We start from the raw sequence: 19968 nt of genomic DNA, 5'->3' as shown, positions 1-19968 counted from the left end.
CTCAATATTATTTCTTAAGCTGCCAAACTTGTTTGGTTTTGCTACTTTTTTTCCTTACATTTTCAAACCTCAATAGATGCTAGTTAACAAAAAAATACTTCAATCATTACATACATATATCTGATACCCTGAAAGAAAGAGCTAGAGTTAAACTTTTGCGAAGTTTTTCTAAAACTGATGAGACAGAGAAGGCTTTGTGGAAAAAGACACAAAAAAAATCATGAGTTAAAGTAGGGCTCAATATTGAGTAGAAATTAGAAAAAAAACGCATTTTTCTATTGCTAAGATTTCTCATAAGTTTGACTCTTACTCAAAGTAAAGCAACTTTCAGTATGTCAGATATTTATCAACCATTTATCAACCATTAAAATATGTACAATGAAAAGTGTATACTTAAAACAGTGCTAATAAAACATTTATTTAGACTGAACTCTGTGTTATCATCTAAAAAAAAACGACTACGATCATTCAGTTGCAAACGAATGCCATTGAATCATAGGAGAGACGGAGAAAGTGTCCAAAAACTATCCTAAATTAATTCTACTCGTGAGATGTGAAAGAATGTATGTTTTTTCAGCCTTTTTTCAAGCGTGGATTACGAGTATTTGAAATGAGATAGCATAAAAAAGCCTTCAGCAATGTTGTAGAACACCACTAATACCACAACTAGTTAAACTGGTAAAAACCTAAGACAATTTTTTGTTATCTCATTTCAGTTACTCGTAATCCACGCCTGAAAAAAACGCTGAAAAAACATACGTTCTTTTATAACTCACGAATAGAATTATGAGATTTGTATCAATAAAAAAAGAACATTCCCATAAATTGGACACTTCAACAAATGAACATAATTGAGTGTGTTTCATTTTTCAAAAGAGACAATTTATTCCCCAGAAATTTGCAACGTTTTTTCTCATCACTTTTCCTTTTTTTCTCCGAAGAAGCTTCAGTTACACTAGATTTCCCTATGATAAACAGAAACTGAGGAAGAAGTCATACAAAACCGAAATGAAAAACATTCAGTCAATTGTAATCAACTAAACCCAAAGGTCATTTTTTTTACTAACGAACCGAAACACAGTAAAATAACGAAACATAAGTTAATGCTATTGTTCCGTCTCAATTGCTTCTTTATTTCAATTTTCCTCCTTCAAGTTTAAATGAATGCATTGATTTGTATGCCTTTTTTGAAAAATTCATTCATTTCAGAGTATTTCGACTTTTGGGCATTTTTTGGGCAAATGATGAAATTTGGCATTGTATTCACTTTGATTTTCGTTGAAATCACTGAATAATTTCATCACAATCGCTCAGTAAGCATTGACTACTGGCTATCATAATGAATTCAAAAGTTCTCTATAGAAATATATCCGATTTATGTTTCTTTATAAAAACCATGGATATTTTATGACGTTTTCAAATTTGCCTGAATCAACAATAGAAAATATATAAAATAAATATGAACAAAACATTTAGTTTCGAGCAAATTTTAATGAAAAAAAATTCATTGAAAATTATTTTAGAATCATTTCAAATGAAAATATCAATCGAATAACATTTGAATTTAAATTTCAGCGCCACATCATTGAAAAGATAGAAAACATCGCATGACAGTTGTCGTTGCGCCGCCATGTTCTTCTTTTATTCGCTGTATTTGCTTCATTCTGTGTCTATCTTCGTCTTTCCCGTTCGTTCGGCGTATTTAGTAATTCTTGGATATTGTCGCATATACCGCAGTGCCGCTAACATAAAACAAATGATTCCAAAGAACGCAGCGTTGCGCGCGTGTGTGTGTGTGAGTTTATGTGTTGTTGTTTTCCTCTTTGAATTCAGATTCGAAACGATGGGTTGCGCCGCATAGACAGAGACATCAGTGCGACAGAAGACATACAAGCAGAAAGACGAGTAGAAAAAAATCGATTTCGTGTTTGGACGTGACAAATCTTCAAAAAGAAGAATCAAAAAAGGAAGCAAAGTTTTTTTTTTCTTACAAACGAAATTTACAGTAAGTGTAGTGTGTTGATTGAGTAAATTGGAATGAGTAGCGAATAAATATTCGTTAAAAAAATGAATTTTGTTTGTGAAATTGTGTATTAATTTGCCACACCCAGGTTAATAGTTGAGTCGAAATCGGAATAGAAGTGAAAGAAATGTAATTTCACTTGGTGCGTTTGTGTTGCGTATTCTCTACATTTTCTAAAAGAAATTCAAACGTGAAAGTCTCAAATGCAAAGTGTATTAATTTGCTACAAAAAAAAGAATGATTTCATTTGATGGACGTGAAAAAAAATCGTTGGCATCAAAATTATGTCATTCCAATTAGAACTTCCAGATTGTTTGAAACAAGCGAGAAAAAAAAAAAATAATCCATGGAGCCATTGAATTGATGATGAAGAGAAGAGAAAAAAAAACATGATGGCTACCCGCTATATACACAAGTATACGTTCATACCATTTGTATTCTATTTTCGATGTGATGACGTAAGCCTTACGGTTGTATGTGCGTGCTATGCCTATGCTTTGCGTTGCGTGCACACAAGGCCTTAGCTGTTGGTGTGTGCACGGAATACGAGAGATGAGAATGTATAAAATGAAAACAAATAAAAAAAGAAGAGAGCGATGAAGAGAAAAAAAACGAACGAAATAACTGAATCGAAGCATTCCAGTGCGGCATTTCGATTACAAATAGCCACAACAAAGTATAGAGAGGAAAAGAGTGTGTAAGAGAGAGCGGGAGAGAATGAGAGGGCTAGAGCGCGAAAGAGAGAGAGACAAAAATCGTATGAACTCATCATCGCTTGAATTACGTGCTCAGAGCGCAGCTAAACATAGAAACAAATTTTTTAGTTGGATATCCGTTTGTACGAATATAGTAATAGAACTGTATGGTTTTTTTTTCATTCACGTGCAATCAAATTGAACGTTGAAAAAGAATAGATTCACACTCACACTCACACACACAGGCCTATCGATTGGAATGATAATTTGTTCCTCATTTTTGTATGTCTCCGACATGTTTCGTTGATCTCACTTTTTACATTTGAGCCGTTGTAAGTTGTATATTTAAATGTTTCAAGTGCTCAATTGACGCATTCCAGACACAAATTACCGATCGACCTCTATACCTCAATACACGGGCAAATTCGTACGTTTTAGTTAAGTTGGTTGTTTTTTTTCCATCGGTGTGCGATGTGTTACAAAATGATTATGTCAGAAATGATGATTTGAAGGCGTTAACCATCGCCACTGAATGTGATCAATTATGCTTATTGTGTTTGTTCCCAGTCAGAAGGGAAAAAAGAGTCATTTGTATTCGTTTCGATAAGATTAAATAGTACACGGTCGAACATTTTTATTATCATTTCGAAGCGATTTTCATGATAACATTCTTTTGAAATTACTCACGACCATCGAATTTCACCTTATTTTTTATCAAACCCAATTCCTATTTTTTTTTTCAACTATCTTTCTACTGCTCCTATTTTTTTCTAGTTGAAAGAGAAACAAAAAGAAAGAAAACGAGACGCGTCTAGAAAATTACAACAAGGAAGGAACTTTTCACACGAAATCGAATCGAATTACAAAACAGTATTTTGCACCGACTACGACATATTTAAGAATTAAGGTGAGTAGAACGAGAGAGGGAGAGAGAGAGAGAGAGAGAGAGAGAGAGAGAGAGAAAAGAAGAAGAAGAAATGAGAAGCAGTGATATAGAATGAACAAATACCCCCAAAACTGATCTAAAAATGAAAAAAAGACATAGAGAGAGAAAGATAGGAAGAAAAAGAGAAAAAAAGAGAAAAAAAGAGTCTTTAAACCAATTGCCAAAAAATGACTCCAAAAAAATCCGTTCCAAATCCACTATATCCGTTACTAACTCGCATTCCATTCAATTTTTCTTCTCCAGCTATAGAAAAGTACTACCAACTATGGATCAATTCGCGCCAAAAGAAGTGCGTATCCTCGAGACTGTCGAAGACATTCAGGAGCGACGTGAACAAGTGTTGAATCGTTACAATGAATTCAAAGTGGAAACGCGTCAGAAGCGTGAAAAATTGGAAGATTCACGTCGTTTCCAATATTTCAAGCGTGATGCTGACGAGCTGGAGAGTTGGATTCAAGAGAAATTGCAAGCGGCCAGCGAAGAGAGCTACCGTGATCCAACAAATTTGCAAGCAAAAATCCAAAAGCATCAAGCATTCGAAGCTGAGGTGTCGGCACACAGCAATGCCATTGTCAGTCTTGACAATACCGGACAAGAAATGATAAGCCAACAGCATTTTGCATCCGAAACGATTCAACGACGCCTTGAAGAATTGCACCGTTTATGGGAGTTGTTGTTGTCACGTTTGGCTGAGAAAGGCTTGAAATTGCAACAGGCTTTGGTTTTGGTGCAATTTTTACGCCATTGCGAAGAAGTGATGTTCTGGATTAAAGACAAAGAGGCCTTTGTGACAGCCGATGAATTCGGACAAGATTTGGAACATGTCGAAGTATTACAACGCAAATTCGATGAATTCCAAAAGGATATGGCATCGCAAGAATATCGCGTCACTGAAGTCAATCAATTGGCCGAAAAGCTACTACAGGATGGACATCCCGAACGTGACACAATCAACAAGAAGAAAGATGAATTGTTTGAGGCATGGCAACGACTCAAACAGTTGGCCACTTTGCGTCAGGAGAAACTGTTTGGCGCTCACGAAATTCAACGCTTCAATCGCGATGCCGATGAAACCGTCGCATGGATCGCCGAAAAAGACGTCGTTTTGTCATCCGACGACTATGGCCGTGATTTGGCCAGCGGTAAGCACAGTTTTTATTGGATTTTTTGTGGGAAGAGGGAATTGTAGAGATCGAATGGAGAATAGAAACTCAGAAGTTTGTTCTTAATTGAGAGACATTTTTGGTGTTTTCTTCATTGCTTCACTTTTTTGGGCTTTGAGATCCGCTTTTTTATCCATGATTTTTAAGCGTTGGCCGAATTGTCTGCCATTTAGAGAAGTTTCTCGTTGAGGTAATTTCAACTTTTGTTGAAATCATCGTTAAATTTGTCGAATTTACAACAAAATTCATGAAATTTACTTAAAACTTCATCAAATTCTACTTCAGATTCAAAGATTTGTCTTCATTTCATTCAAACAAAATGCAATTTTCTTCAATTTTCCATTGTATTTCGTCATTTTTCTGTCATTTTGTTTCAATTTGGTCTGAAATTATTCATCAATATCCTTCATTTATTCACATTCTTCGGAAATTTCCACGTTTTTAGGAGAATCCCACAATTTTTTTTCGTAATTTCAATCAAAATTGAAGCGTTTTTTCATCATTATTCCATCTAAAGAATACAAAAATTGACGAATTTTACCCACTTTCGTCACTTTTCTTCACATTTTTCATCATTTCTTCTACAAATTGTCTCATTTTCCCCCAAAATTTCCACCAATTTCTCTCGAATGTCCAACTTTTGTCATGAAACATCACAAAAAATATGAATTTACCATCCGTTCAACTAATCGAATTCTTTTTTCTCCATTTCCCCCGTTCATTCAGTCCAAGCATTGCAACGCAAACACGAGGGTGTTGAACGTGATTTGGCCGCACTCGAGGACAAAGTATCAACATTAGGCGCAGAAGCGAAGCGTTTGTGTGACATTCATGCGGATCACAGTGACCAGATTCGTGAGAAGCAATCGGAAATCGCCGCCTACTGGCAATCACTAACCGCCAAAGCAAAAGAGCGCAAACAGAAGCTCGATGAATCGTATTTCTTGCATCGATTTTTGGCGGATTTCCGTGATTTGGTGTCATGGATCAACGGTATGAAGGCGGTCATCTCGGCCGATGAATTGGCCAAGGATGTGGCTGGCGCTGAAGCTTTGCTCGAACGTCACCAGGAGCATCGTGGTGAAATCGATGCACGTGAGGACAGTTTCAAAATCACCACCGAAGCCGGTCGCCAATTGTTGGAACGTCAACACTACGCTGCCGCTGAAATCCAAGAGAAATTGGCCGCTTTGGAAAACGACAAGAGTTCGTTGTTGTCATTGTGGGAGGATCGTCGTATCTTGTACGAGCAATGTTTGGACTTGCAATTGTTCTACCGTGACACAGAACAAGCCGACACATGGATGGCAAAGCAAGAAGCCTTTTTGGCCAACGAAGATTTGGGCGATTCGCTCGATTCGGTCGAAGCATTGATCAAGAAACACGAAGACTTTGAGAAGAGTTTGGCCGCACAAGAGGAGAAAATCAAGGCACTTGACATTTTTGCCACGAAATTGATCGATGGCCAGCATTATGCAGCCGATGATGTTGCTCAACGTCGTGCCATGTTATTGGCACGTCGATCGGCATTGTTGGAAAAATCGGCAGCACGTCGTCAATTGCTCGAAGATTCCAGTCGATTCCAGCAATTTGAACGTGACTGTGACGAGACCAAGGGATGGATCAGTGAAAAATTGAAGGTGGCCACCGATGACAGCTACTTGTACCCCACCAATTTGAATGGCAAAGTGCAAAAGCATCAGAATTTCGAGCAAGAGATCAACGCCAACAAGAGTCGCATCGAAGACATCACCGCCACGGGCACCGATTTGATTGAAAAGAAGCACTACGCAGCTAATGAGATCAATGCACGCATGCAAGAGATCGTTACATTGTGGGAAACGCTCGTCCAAGCCTCCGACAAAAAAGGATGCAAATTGCAAGAGGCCTCCCAACAGCAGCAATTCAATCGCACCATCGAAGACATTGAATTGTGGTTGAGCGAAATTGAGGGTCAACTCTTGTCCGAAGATTATGGCAAAGATTTGACCAGCGTACAAAATTTGCAAAAGAAACAAGCATTGCTCGAAGCCGATGTGATGGCCCATCAAGATCGTGTCGAAAGTATCAAAGTCACGGCCAACAAATTCATCGAAAGCGGACACTTTGACTCCGACAACATTCGCAACAAAGAGGAAACGTTGACCAAACGTTATACCGCCCTCGCTGCACCAATTTCCGAGCGCAAGAAGCGTTTGACTGATTCGTTGCAAGTGCAGCAGTTGTTCCGTGATTTGGAGGATGAAGCGGCTTGGATTCGTGAAAAGGAACCGATTGCCGGTTCGACAAATCGTGGCCGTGATTTGATCGGTGTGCAGAATCTCATCAAGAAACATCAAGCCGTTCTGGCCGAAATCAATAATCATGAAGGCCGTTTAGCCGGCGTCGTTGCATCCGGCGAACAAATGCTCGAAGAGCAACCATACTCAAGCGATGAGATTCGTTTGCGTCTCGATTTATTGAAAGAACAATGGGCATCGTTGAAAGAAAAGGCCAATCAACGTAAACAAGATTTGGAAGATTCATTGCAAGCCCATCAATACTTTGCCGATGCAAACGAAGCCGAATCATGGATGCGTGAAAAGGAGCCGATTGTATCGAGCCAAGACTATGGCAAAGACGAAGATTCATCGGAAGCATTGCTGAAGAAGCACGAAGCATTGGTATCCGATTTAGAAGCATTCGGCAATACGATTCAATCGTTGCAAGAGCAAGCGAAAAATTGTCGCCAACAAGAAACCCCCGTTGTGGATATCACTGGAAAAGAATGTGTTCAAGCCCTTTACGATTATACGGAAAAATCGCCACGCGAAGTATCAATTAAGAAAAATGACATTTTAACACTGTTAAACTCGAACAACAAGGATTGGTGGAAGGTTGAGGTGAACGATCGCCAAGGATTCGTGCCAGCCGCGTACATCAAGAAAATCGATGCCGGACTCAGTGCCAGCCAGCAAAATTTGGTCGACGGTCATTCGATTGCTAAGCGTCAATCGCAAATCAATGCACAATACGATAATCTATTGGCACTGGCCCGTGAACGTCAGAATAAGTTGAATGAAACGACCAAAGCATATGTGTTGGTGCGTGAAGCTGCCGATTTAACCTCTTGGATTAAGGACAAAGAGAATCATGCGCACATCGGTGATGTTGGCGACGATTTGGAAGAGGTTGAGGTGTTGCAAAAGAAGTTCGACGATTTCAATGACGATTTGAAAGCGAACGAAGTGCGTTTGGCCAGCATGAATGAGATTGCCATTCAATTGACATCGTTGGGTCAAACAGAAGCGGCCATGAAAATTCAAACGCAAATGCAAGATTTGAACGAGAAATGGGCATCGTTGCAACAAATTACCGTTGAACGCGCCAATCAATTGGGTTCGGCCCATGAAGTGCAGCGTTTCCATCGTGACATTGACGAAACCAAGGATTGGATCAGCGAGAAAGAGGACGCACTCAACAATGATGATTTGGGCCGTGATTTGCGTAGCGTGCAAACATTGCAACGTAAACACGAAGGTGTTGAACGTGATTTGGCCGCATTGCGTGACAAAATCCGTCAGCTCGACGAAACCGCCAACCGTTTGATGCAATCGCATCCAGACACCGCCGAACAAACGTACACTAAGCAAAAGGAAATCAACGAAATGTGGAATCAAATCATCACCAAGGCCACATCACGCAAGGAACGTCTTTTGGACTCATATGACTTGCAACGCTTCTTGAGCGATTTCCGTGATTTAATGGCATGGATCAGCTCAATGATGGGACTCGTCACATCCGAAGAACTCGCCAACGATGTCACTGGCGCTGAAGCCTTGATTGAACGTCATCAGGTAGGTTCTTATGACTTTTTTCTGTTTCGATTGAAACATCTCTATCGATTGAGATTTAATGTTTCCAATTTTGTTTCTAATAGAAAGTTTCGAATTTGAAACACCATTTCTATATACATGTTTAGGTGACTTTGGCTATATGTTTTAGACTTGACTGAATTTAATTGCCATCCATTTGATCAGTCGGGTGTTTTGTTCTTGTCCCATTATAGTTTCTTTTCATGTCAAACTGTTCATTACCCATCAACTTATTTCTTTTTCTCTTCTTCTTTTCTCATTCCGTTCTTTTTCGTCCTCCGCGCGCGTCCACCTTATTTTCGTCGCTATTTGTTTGTCATCATCGTCCGATATACACATACACACATACATTTACACTCTAGAATCATCGTGCTGAAATCGATTACTTTTACGGCATTCCTCAGGTGTACTTGGTACATATCAATTTTCTTCATTATTTCCATTTTTTTTGATTTTCCATTTTTCCGTTCGCCATTTTAACGAGTGCTATTGCTGTGTTTGTACAAATTTAACGTGTTTTTTCTTTGGTTTTGTCGTTGGTAATTTTTTTTTTGGTTTCATTTTGGCTTTAATGAAATGTATTCTATGCCTCTGCCTTCGGAAAACACCATAGATTTTTAGTTTTCAAGAAAATGTTTCAAAGAGAGAAAATTATTTCATTGAAAGAAAAACATCTTTTTTTTTTATTTTATAGAAAAAAGTCCAAAATGTTTGCTTAAAATTGGTTTTTTGTGTATGAAAAAGAGAAGTTCAACGTTTTTTTTTGGACAAATCTGAAATTTTGTTTTATTAAAATTTTCTTTTTTCATTAGAAGTTTTTCCAATAGAAAAAAAAATCAAAATTTGTCGTCAAAAATATCAATTTCTCAAAAAAACCACCGTATTTTTTGTGTTGAATTTTGTGTTGTGTTTAGCAAATCATGCAGACTTTTTAAGTTTCTCGTGTCTTTTTTTTTCAAAAACAAGGTTTTTTTTTCGGTTATTAGGCAAAGTTGTCACACACAGTAAGCATGCAAGATAAAAAATTTTTTGCTTTGATCGTATTGTTGTCGTTGTTGTTGTTGTTGTTTCGAATTAACACATATCACCTTTTATTGAGATATGAATGGATACGAGTTCGGCGAGCTCAGATCGCTAATTAGTTTGAGTTTTATTTGTTAATGCGCTCAAAATTCTTGTTGCTCGAGATTCACTGCTTCACTCGACCATCTCATTGCTCAGTTCATATTTGTCACATTCTTCATGGAAATTAGCTTGAGGGTCTCAGGCCTTGGAAATCGCTAGTTCATATATAATTTCCTCTTATATATAACAAATCTGACCCTGCAAAGAAAAAAAGACTGATTTTTTTTTTTTTAAAAAGATCATCATTTTCGCTTCACATTAACAAATAGCGATTGATCACGGTTTTTTTTTTATTACATTTTTTTGAGTCTTTACAGTTTTGTTCCTAAAATCAAACCAAAGCTATGATTTGATATTTACAGTTTCTAAAAGAAAATTTCTAATGAAAAAAATAATTATAATCTAAAAAAATGGAGAAAAAAAAATTCAAAAAGTAAATTCGCTAGCAAAGAAGCGATTCTAACGTAGAATAAACTCAAGACACATATGCAGATGTGTCATTAGCTTGGAAAATATGGAACGGAATAATAAACTTTAAAAATTGCATAAATGCCGTGCGAATAAAATAGCTGAAACTAAACAAAGGCTCTGTTTATCTCTGTGTCTGTTTCAAAATTTGCCTAACAATGTAATTGATTTTGATGTGTTCGTATACAGCACGTTTCGTTGCACTTATAGCCCTACCTGTCCTACATTAGAATGAAACTAATTGATTTTTCTTTCTGCTCTCCCTTTCAAAACCGACACACACAAAAAACAGGAACATCGCACCGAGATCGATGCCCGTGCCGGAACATTTGCCGCATTCGAGCTCTTCGGTACCGAATTGTTGCAGGCCAATCACTATGCAGCGCCAGAAATCCAGGATAAAATCGAAGAGTTGGCAAAATCGCGTGAAGAATTGGAGAATGCATGGACGGAACGTCGATTGCAATTGGATCAAAATCTCGATTTGCAATTGTATTTGCGTGATTGTGAGCAGGCCGAAAATTGGATGTCAGCCCGTGAAGCATTTTTAAATGCCGAAGAGGTTGATTCAAAAGGCGACAACGTCGAAGCACTCATCAAAAAGCATGAAGATTTTGACAAAGCTATCAATGGTCATGAAGAAAAAATTGCCGCATTGCAAGTACTTGCTGATCAATTGATTGCACAAAATCATTATGCGGCCAATTTGATTGATGACAAACGTAAACAAGTGTTGGAACGTTGGCGTCATTTGAAAGATGGTCTGATTGAGAAGCGTTCACGATTGGGCGACGAACAAACGTTGCAACAATTCAGTCGTGACGCAGACGAAATCGAGAATTGGATTGCGGAGAAATTGCAATTGGCCACCGAAGAGAGTTACAAAGATCCGGCTAACATTCAATCAAAACACCAGAAGCATCAGGCATTCGAAGCCGAATTGGCCGCCAATGCGGATCGTATTCAAAGTGTATTGGCCATGGGCGGTAATTTGATTGATAAACGTCAATGTAGCGGCAGTGAAGATGCGGTACAGAAGCGTTTATCACAAATTGCCGATCAATGGGAGTACTTGACGCACAAAACGACGGAGAAATCGTTGAAATTGAAAGAGGCTAATAAGCAACGCACTTACATTGCGGCCGTTAAGGATTTGGACTTTTGGTTGGGTGAAGTTGAGAGTTTGTTGACATCAGAGGATGCAGGCAAAGATTTGGCATCGGTACAAAATCTCATGAAGAAACATCAACTCGTTGAGGCTGACATTCAAGCCCATGCCGATCGCATTAAGGACATGAACAACCAAGCCGATTCATTGGTTGAATCCGGCCAATTCGATAGTGCTGGCATTCAAGAGAAGCGTCAATCGATCAACGAACGCTACGAACGTATTTGCAATTTGGCCGCACACCGTCAGGCTCGTTTGAACGAAGCCCTTACTCTGCATCAATTCTTCCGCGATATTGCCGACGAAGAGAGCTGGATCAAGGAAAAGAAATTGTTGGTGGGCAGCGACGATTATGGCCGTGATTTGACTGGTGTTCAAAATTTGAAGAAGAAACACAAACGTTTGGAGGCTGAACTTGGCTCACACGAGCCAGCCATTCAGGCTGTTCAAGAAGCTGGCGAAAAATTGATGGATGTCAGCAATTTGGGTGTACCAGAGATTGAACAACGTTTGAAAGCATTGAACCAAGCATGGGCTGAATTGAAGAATTTGGCCGCTACACGCGGACAAAAACTTGACGAATCGTTGACGTATCAACAATTTTTGGCACAAGTTGAAGAGGAAGAAGCATGGATCACCGAGAAACAACAATTGCTTTCGGTTCAAGATTATGGCGATTCAATGGCAGCCGTACAAGGATTGCTCAAGAAGCATGATGCATTCGAAACTGATTTTGCCGCTCATCGTGATCGCTGTTCGTTGATTTGCGATCAAGGCTCTCAATTGGTGGCCAACAAGAACCATCACCAAGATAGCATCTCGCAACGTTGCAATCAATTGCAAAATAAATTGGATCTTTTGTCATCGTTGGCCTCACGTCGCAAGGGCGCTTTGTTGGACAACTCCGCCTATTTGCAATTCATGTGGAAGGCCGATGTAGTCGAAAGCTGGATTGCCGACAAGGAGAGCTATGTACGATCGGAAGAGTTCGGTCGCGATTTGTCCACCGTTCAAACGCTACTCACCAAGCAAGAGACATTCGATGCAGGTATGTTTTTGCCAGAAAGACATTCGTTGTAGACGCGTTTTTTTTTTGGATTTTTTTTAGCTCAGTTTTTGGTTTTTGAACTTTTTTTTTTATTTTTCAAAAAATGTCATCTTATCTCTTTGATATACATAAAAATTCGCACTGTTTTGCTCCATTATTCTCAATTTTTACTTATATACGAGTTTGAGGTCATAAAAATCCTAGTGAAAATCACTCATTTGAAGAAAAAAAAATCGACTATCCTTTACGAACGCATCGAAAATAATCATTTCTGTTGTATCTTCCCACATAGGTCTTAACGCATTTGAACAAGAGGGCATCCACAACATTTCCGCATTGAAAGATCAACTGATCAATGCAAATCACGCTCAATCGCCGGCCATCTTGAAGCGTCATGAGGATGTGATTGAACGTTGGCAAAAGTTGCGTAATGCATCGACCGAACGCAAGAACCGGTTGATTTCCATGCAAGATCAATTCCGTCAAATCGAAGAATTATATTTGACTTTCGCAAAGAAAGCATCTGCATTCAATTCATGGTTTGAAAATGCCGAAGAAGATTTGACCGATCCAGTTCGGTAAGTGAATGGTTTTTTTTTTGTATATCGATGTTGTGTTACCTCCAATTCAACCCAACTCAAGTTTTTCTTCCCAGTTCAATTCGATTCGATTGAGTTTTATCATCAATTCTCGATTATATTGAGATTCGTAGGGTTTTTCTTCGATTATATGGTTAACCACCATTACCATATTTCTTTAGTTCAATTCACAAAAATGGTTGAATCCTCAATAAATTTCTTTGATTGAATCCTTAAACTAATTTTGTCACATTTTTGTCTCATTTCCAAACAATAGGTGCAATTCGATCGAAGAAATTCGTGCATTGCGTGAAGCGCACGCTCAATTCCAGGCCTCTTTGTCATCAGCCGAGGCTGATTTCAAAGCATTGGCTGCACTTGATCAAAAAATCAAGAGTTTCAACGTTGGACCAAATCCATACACATGGTTCACAATGGAGGCGCTCGAAGACACATGGCGTAATTTGCAGAAGATTATCGAAGAGCGTGACGTTGAACTGAACAAAGAGGCGCATCGTCAAGATGAAAATGACAAGCTTCGTAAAGAATTCGCTAAGCACGCCAATTTGTTCCATCAATGGTTGACCGAAACAAGGTATGTATTGTCCGATATTGAGCAAAATAGAAGAGAATATTGGCCAAAACCACAATTGAAACGTTTCACAAAAAAAAAAAAACAAACAAAACCAAAAAAACAAAACCTTTTTTCCCCATTTTTCCTTTTGTTTTTGAAACACATGTATTAAAACTTAAAATCATCTCGATTAAAACAGATTTTACATTCTGGGCTGGAATGTCGAAGGGTAAATAGTTGTGGTGACACAGATTTCAAAAATTTCAATATTTGTGCAACATAACAATCAGCAGCAAGTCAAATTTTTTTTCGAAAGCAAATCTCTTTACCTTCTGGTTCGCGGCTCTCGTTGTAATTTGTTGTTTGCGCAACGAGATAAGACCAGCTGGGTGCTTAAAAATTTGTGCATTTTTACTCTAAAACAAATTCAACCACTCTCTGGCACTTTAAGGGCACAAAACAATTTTGTTGCCGTTTATTTCGCTTTAGCCATTAACCAAAAAAAAAAAACAAATGCCTAACCAATGCAAAAGAAGCGCATTGTTGTGAATTACACATTTTTCGCTTGGAATCTGGGGAATATCAATGTTAACATGTTGTGATTGTTATTTTTCGCAGAACATCAATGATGGAGGGATCCGGATCGTTGGAGCAACAATTGGAGGCGCTTCGTTTGAAGGCAGCTGAAGTACGTGCTCGTCGCGGTGACTTGAAAAAGATTGAAGAGTTGGGCGCATTATTGGAAGAGCATTTAATTTTGGATAATCGTTATACCGAACACTCAACGGTTGGCCTCGCCCAACAATGGGATCAATTGGATCAACTGTCAATGCGTATGCAACACAATCTCGAACAACAAATTCAAGCCCGTAACCATTCAGGCGTGTCGGAAGATTCGCTCAAAGAATTCTCAATGATGTTCAAGCACTTTGACAAAGACAAGAGTGGCAAACTCAATCATCAAGAATTCAAATCCTGTCTACGAGCCCTCGGCTACGATTTACCAATGGTGGAAGAAGGACAACCTGACCCCGAATTCGAAGCCATCCTCAGTGTCGTCGATCCGAATCGTGATGGTTATGTATCGCTCCAAGAATATATCGCCTTCATGATATCGAAAGAAACGGAAAATGTGCAAAGCTACGAGGAAATCGAAAATGCATTCAGAGCCATCACTGCCTCCGATCGTCCATATGTCACAAGGGACGAATTGTATTGCGTAAGTATCGATTCGTTTTTTTGGAGGGGAGAGGAAGTCATCAATTTTCTAGAAAAAAAAAATCAATTTTTTACTGTCGTCACGAAACTTTCGTCTATTTTTCCACATTTCTTTTTTCTTTCGTCTTTTTTTTCAAGGCTAATTTGGCTCCAATTCAAATTTTAAAATCATCACTATCAATTTTATCAAAAACAATTTTTTTTCCTCTTACAGAACCTCACCCGGGACATGGCCGATTACTGTACCAACCGTATGAAACCATATATCGATCCCAAAACCGGCCAGCCCATCAACGGTGCCCTGGACTATATCGATTTTACACGCACGCTATTTCAAAATTAAGCAGTTTTAGATTTCAATACTATATACACAAAAACACACATACAAAACATTATTATTGTAATGGGTTAGATTTATATTTAGTGTTTGTTTGAGCTTTCCGTTTTTTTGTTGTGTCTTTCAATGAGAACAATTTAGAAAATGATGAAAAATGATGAGGAAAAAAAATTCAAATAAAAATCCGGTAAATTTTCCAATATTTTTATTATGATATGGCACATGCTTACACTAAATTGCGTATGTATGCACGCTTTTTCAAGACACTCTAAAATGAAAAAAAAACAGCAAGTGCAAAAAATTCGCCAGCTCCTCTCGCATAAATTGAACTTGCTTATTATGATAATAATAATAAAATATATTCATTTATTCGAAAAATAAAAACAAGAGAATTGCTTTTTTTATTCGTTCACTGGAACGTGAAAAGTGTATTTTCGACTTTGAAAATGGAACAAGAAAAACCATTTTCAAACCATGAATTAACTTTGATCAACTCCAGGCAAAGAAGGCTTTAAGATCTGGTTTTTTTTCAGTCTAGATTTTTTTTTGCACAGTTCAGAGTATTTCTAGCTTCGAAAATCTCATCACGACGCTTCCTTTAGGTGTGATGTCCATTGATATTCTCATTTCCAGATGAAGTAAATGTTCCAGCAAGATTGGGCTAAGAGGGTCATATGAGAAGAGAATTATCATTGTTTATAGCCGAACTCAAGAAAGTTTATTTTAAATTAAATGACAAATGTGCATTGAACACAGCACACAATTGAATTATTTATTATTTCTAGAAGAAAAAAAAAATCAAAAAATATTGAGGAAATATAACAAAAGTTTTTTATTAAAAATTTGGAGAAAAAAAATTTAAAATACAAAAAATATGACAAAAATTGGAAGCAGAAGGGCTTAGTGCTGCGATTTTATCAGATTCAATAAAACCACTAGAAAAAATTTCCTAACATTTTTGTAATAAAAGTCATGAATATCCGAAGTCAAGGGGCTGAGCATAGACTTGTGTTATCAAACGACTTGAAAATGAATTTTGAGAATATTTTAATCGATCGCTTCTTGGAAAATGGCGTCATTGTTGCAAAATACGAAGAAAAAAAAGATTCTCACGTAGCGACGATAGATGGCTTGATGAAAGCGATTAAAAATGATTAATAATCATTGATTATTGACGAAGAAAGGCGTTTTTTTTGTTAGCAATTCAATGAATGCGTATAATGTGGCAAATTATTACGATCCACCTACGCCAGATGGTGAGTTCAACTCCAATATATTAATAGATCAAATCTGGCTAATCGTGGTGAACTTATTGTCCATTTCTAATACTTTCAATGCATCCCAATTCAATACAACACTTTCAATACACACCAGTCAAACTCTCGATCTATAATGACATATGATTAGATTGGCATTGTTTTTATTGCAGATAATTGGTGTGTAAATCAAATTGGACTGAATGGTTTACGATCATCATAAAACAGCGATAATATTCCTGTTAATTGCGTGCACTTATAAAGATCCAACACACAAGCTTCGTTCATTAGTTAAGATTTTATTCTTCAATTTGCTGTTCTTCGATTCGTTTCGTCAAAGTATTAAATTTGCTTTCTTCGTGACTTTTTGTTGTTACTTTTTCTGGGGTTTCTTCGTTGTTCTGATTTTAATACAAATAAATAAAGAATCAGTTCGAGTTCATTCATTTCTCAGTGGAAAAATGTCTGAATCCATAAAATCGTACATGAGAGAAATAGCTAATCGTGAATATTTTGTGGACTATGTCATCGAAACGAAGTCTGGATCAAATGAAGGTGATAATTTTGTGGGTGTTTTGATGGCGATCACAATAATTGGTACCAAGCAACCAAATCCGTTGCATAAAGAAGAATTGCATTTGATATGCAAAGCACCGCCGTCGGAAGAGATACTAAAAGGAAGTCCACAGCTGATGACGTTCAACCGTGAGATTTATGTTTATTCAACATTGTTACCAGCCTTCGTTCAATTCCAACAAGAGAAAGGGAAAGAAAAGCGAACGTACATTCTGATTATGGAAGATTTGAGAGCGAAAAACTATGAAATGTGGCCCAAAGACAAATGATCGGCCTCGATCAACAGCTACTTGTTATGCAAGAGTTGAGTAAATTCCACGCCGTTTCATTTGCCATCATCAAAAAATCAACGGCCACATGAATTCAAAGAATTCAAACGATTAAGTGATGCAGAATTTCAACTTGAATTAAAAGACCAAGTGGGGTCATTCATCAGGGCAAACGTTGAAATGACAACCGAAACACTGCTAAATCCACAGCACAAAAAATTGATGCAAAAATTCCAGACCACCTACGAAAACATGGTTGCAGATTACTTATTAGGACCGTCAAGCGATGACTTTGCCATTGTTACGCACAGCGACTGCTGGACCAACAACATTCTCTTTCAGTATGATGATGTGAGTTTTGGTTTAACGGATTCATAGCGGAGCAAAGCCGTTCGAGTGCTTGATTTGTTTCAAATCTTTTGCAAACAGCTATGATCTTCAAAGACATTCAATGACACATGTCGATGGACCGTCAAATGCTTGTACCAAATGTGGCCGACGATTTGCCACACCAGGTGATAAGAAAACACACGAAACGCACTGCCAACGAAGTGTTTTTTTATGTAGTCAGTGTCGTTACAAAACTGTTCACAAACATCATTTGAAGCGGCAAGTAATCAAAGCACGGAGCAAAACGATCAATCGAATGTGGAATTTGCAGCAAACAATTCGTCGAACAGATCAGTTTAAATCATCATTTGTCATCAGCACACAGCGACCAATTCCCATTCCGATGCTTCAAATACTTCGGAGGATACGCAACCGAAGATGCAAAAGAGGTTCATGAACATAGTTGTGGCTTTCGTCGGTATCAGTGCGATTTGTGCAAAACGTATCACCGAGACAAACATATGTTGAAGATTCACATGCGAAAAGATCAAACCGGAGAGCGGATTCAATGCAACGTATGTGCAGCAAGCTTTTCCATGAAATGTAATGCCAAACGACACATGAAAGCAGTTCATCGTTTGAGGAAAAAATAAGCCTCATCTCATAGATTTATTAAAACGCAGTTAACTTTGAAATCAGTATTTCATGATTCTCACAAATAGACAGCTCATTACACATAAAAGACATCCACATCAAGAATTTAAATCGAATTACCGAGCATGCATCCGAAATTGAAATAATTTAATATCTAATACTTTCCAGCATAAAAATTCATCTTTTTAGATTTAAGCTTCCATTTCGAACGAAACAGAACAGAAATAAAAAGAAAGAGAGGAAGAAGAATGTTTCGTTTTATTTCTGGGTTTATTTTGCAGCAATTTCCTTGGTCAGAGAAAGAAACAAATGTTTTTGGAAAATGCGTTATCTAGGCAAAATCAAATCTGCACTGTAAACCAAGTTGGTTTGTTCTTATCATTAAATTTCAGCTTCAAAGTATGTCGTTCATAATTATAATAATGATCCAAATATTTGATTTGAATTGATTTCACTTGTCCATTTAATCAATCACTTGCCAACACTTCGGAAAATGTCGCACTCCAGACTCCAGATATTTTCGATTACAAATAAAAACATGTTCTTCTAATGCGACTCTTCTTCAGTCCCCATGGATTGGACAACAAAGTAGATAAACGAATGAATGACTTTGAGCAGTTCTGTGCTGCTTCAGTTGATCTAACAAGCCTTAAAGAATTCAATCCACATCCTTTTCCCTCATAAAAGCATAATCAATTCAATTTCGTCAGCTGCAATTCATTTTGGTTGATAGGAAAGTGCTTGACCAAAATGGGAAAATGTTTGACAAAAATCAGAAAATGTTTGACGAAAATCGGAAAATGTTTGACCAAAAACCGGAAAATGTTTGACGAAAATCGGAAAATGCTTGACCAAAGTGGTGGAAAATTGTCTGACCGAAATGGGAAAATGTTCGACGAAAATGGGAAAATGTTTGACGAAAATCGGAAAATGTTTGACGAACCAAATTTTATTCAAAAAAATGGAAAAACAACACATTTAGGATATGAAAATGTAGGTCTGGACCCATTCAAGGCATCTTGTGTTTGCTAGTTTTAAAATAAAAATAACTGGAATTTTTTATTCGCATATTGCGAATTGGTCTATATTGCATTCACAATTTTAGAGAATCAACTTCGAAATGAATATGTGTAAATCGCTATCTCAGTTTGGCGTTAGAGTAATGACGTGGCATAGTGTGAGGTGTTTTCAAGCAAACGGTTTCGTGGTTCATATCACAATCGAATCCGATGGAGAACGAAAGTTCCCGACGATTCGATGACTGAAAGCAATTTCAGCATGGAAAAAACACGCTGTTCTAACGAACACAGTGTAAAAAATGGCCATACAATCTCTAAAATTGTGAATAAAAATAACTGTAATTTATCACAGGTTTTAGATAATTTAACTTGAAAAATATTCATAGTTCACAATATTTCAATATGGCATTCGTTTGAATACTTGAGTAAATCTAAGGAAAATATTGAGCATTTCAATATGAACTTTACCGCTGAACGAGAATGTACTATGAAATTTATTATGTATATTAATAGATGTTAACCAAAGAATATTTTTTTAAAATTATATAGTACAATGTATTGTAGTTCGTTGGATGGGAGGAGGAGAATTATGATTAATTTTATTATTTATGTTGTGAGAGAGGTAGGCGGATTTTATCCTGCGCGCGTAGCGCGCGGAAACCCAGCC

General features: G+C 37.6%; 1 protein-coding gene and 1 pseudogene across 10 annotated transcripts; both read left to right on the top strand.

The window, feature by feature from the left end:
- The first annotated feature begins 1652 nt into the window (after nt 1-1652).
- On the top strand, nt 1653-15581 carry LOC129574399 (spectrin alpha chain). 10 transcript variants are annotated; one of them, XM_055456384.1, is made up of 11 exons: nt 1653-2005; nt 3493-3625; nt 3908-4806; nt 5554-8663; nt 9044-9094; nt 10567-12490; nt 12783-13068; nt 13346-13663; nt 13842-13871; nt 14261-14861; nt 15075-15581. In XM_055456384.1, exons 3-11 carry the CDS (start codon nt 3930-3932, stop codon nt 15201-15203), a joined length of 7326 nt encoding a protein of 2441 aa, XP_055312359.1. In that variant the 5' UTR covers nt 1653-2005; nt 3493-3625; nt 3908-3929; the 3' UTR covers nt 15204-15581. The 10 variants fall into 10 exon arrangements, with proteins under 10 accessions (XP_055312359.1, XP_055312367.1, XP_055312365.1 ...); XM_055456387.1 differs by having other exon boundaries at nt 1862-2165; XM_055456386.1 differs by having other exon boundaries at nt 1862-3145.
- A 1256-nt stretch (nt 15582-16837) lies between these two features.
- On the top strand, nt 16838-17491 carry LOC129574398 (uncharacterized; annotated as a pseudogene).
- Nucleotides 17492-19968: the final 2477 nt, after the last annotated feature.

The sequence above is a fragment of the Sitodiplosis mosellana genome, unplaced genomic scaffold (assembly GCF_009176505.1).
Source record: "Sitodiplosis mosellana isolate CC-2019 unplaced genomic scaffold, AAFC_SMos_1.0 Smas_scaffold_6162, whole genome shotgun sequence".
NCBI lineage: Eukaryota > Metazoa > Arthropoda > Insecta > Diptera > Cecidomyiidae > Sitodiplosis > Sitodiplosis mosellana.
This window is presented reverse-complemented; position numbering and strand designations above follow the sequence as displayed.

Coding starts and splice junctions, on each gene's coding strand:
- LOC129574399 (XM_055456384.1), top strand. CDS start 3,930: ATGGATCAATTCGCGCCAAAAGAAGTGCGTATCCTCGAGACTGTCGAA. Junction 4,807..5,553: donor TGGCCGTGATTTGGCCAGCG/GTAAGCACAGTT, acceptor CCGTTCATTCAG/TCCAAGCATTGCAACGCAAA. Junction 12,491..12,782: donor GCAAGAGACATTCGATGCAG/GTATGTTTTTGC, acceptor CTTCCCACATAG/GTCTTAACGCATTTGAACAA.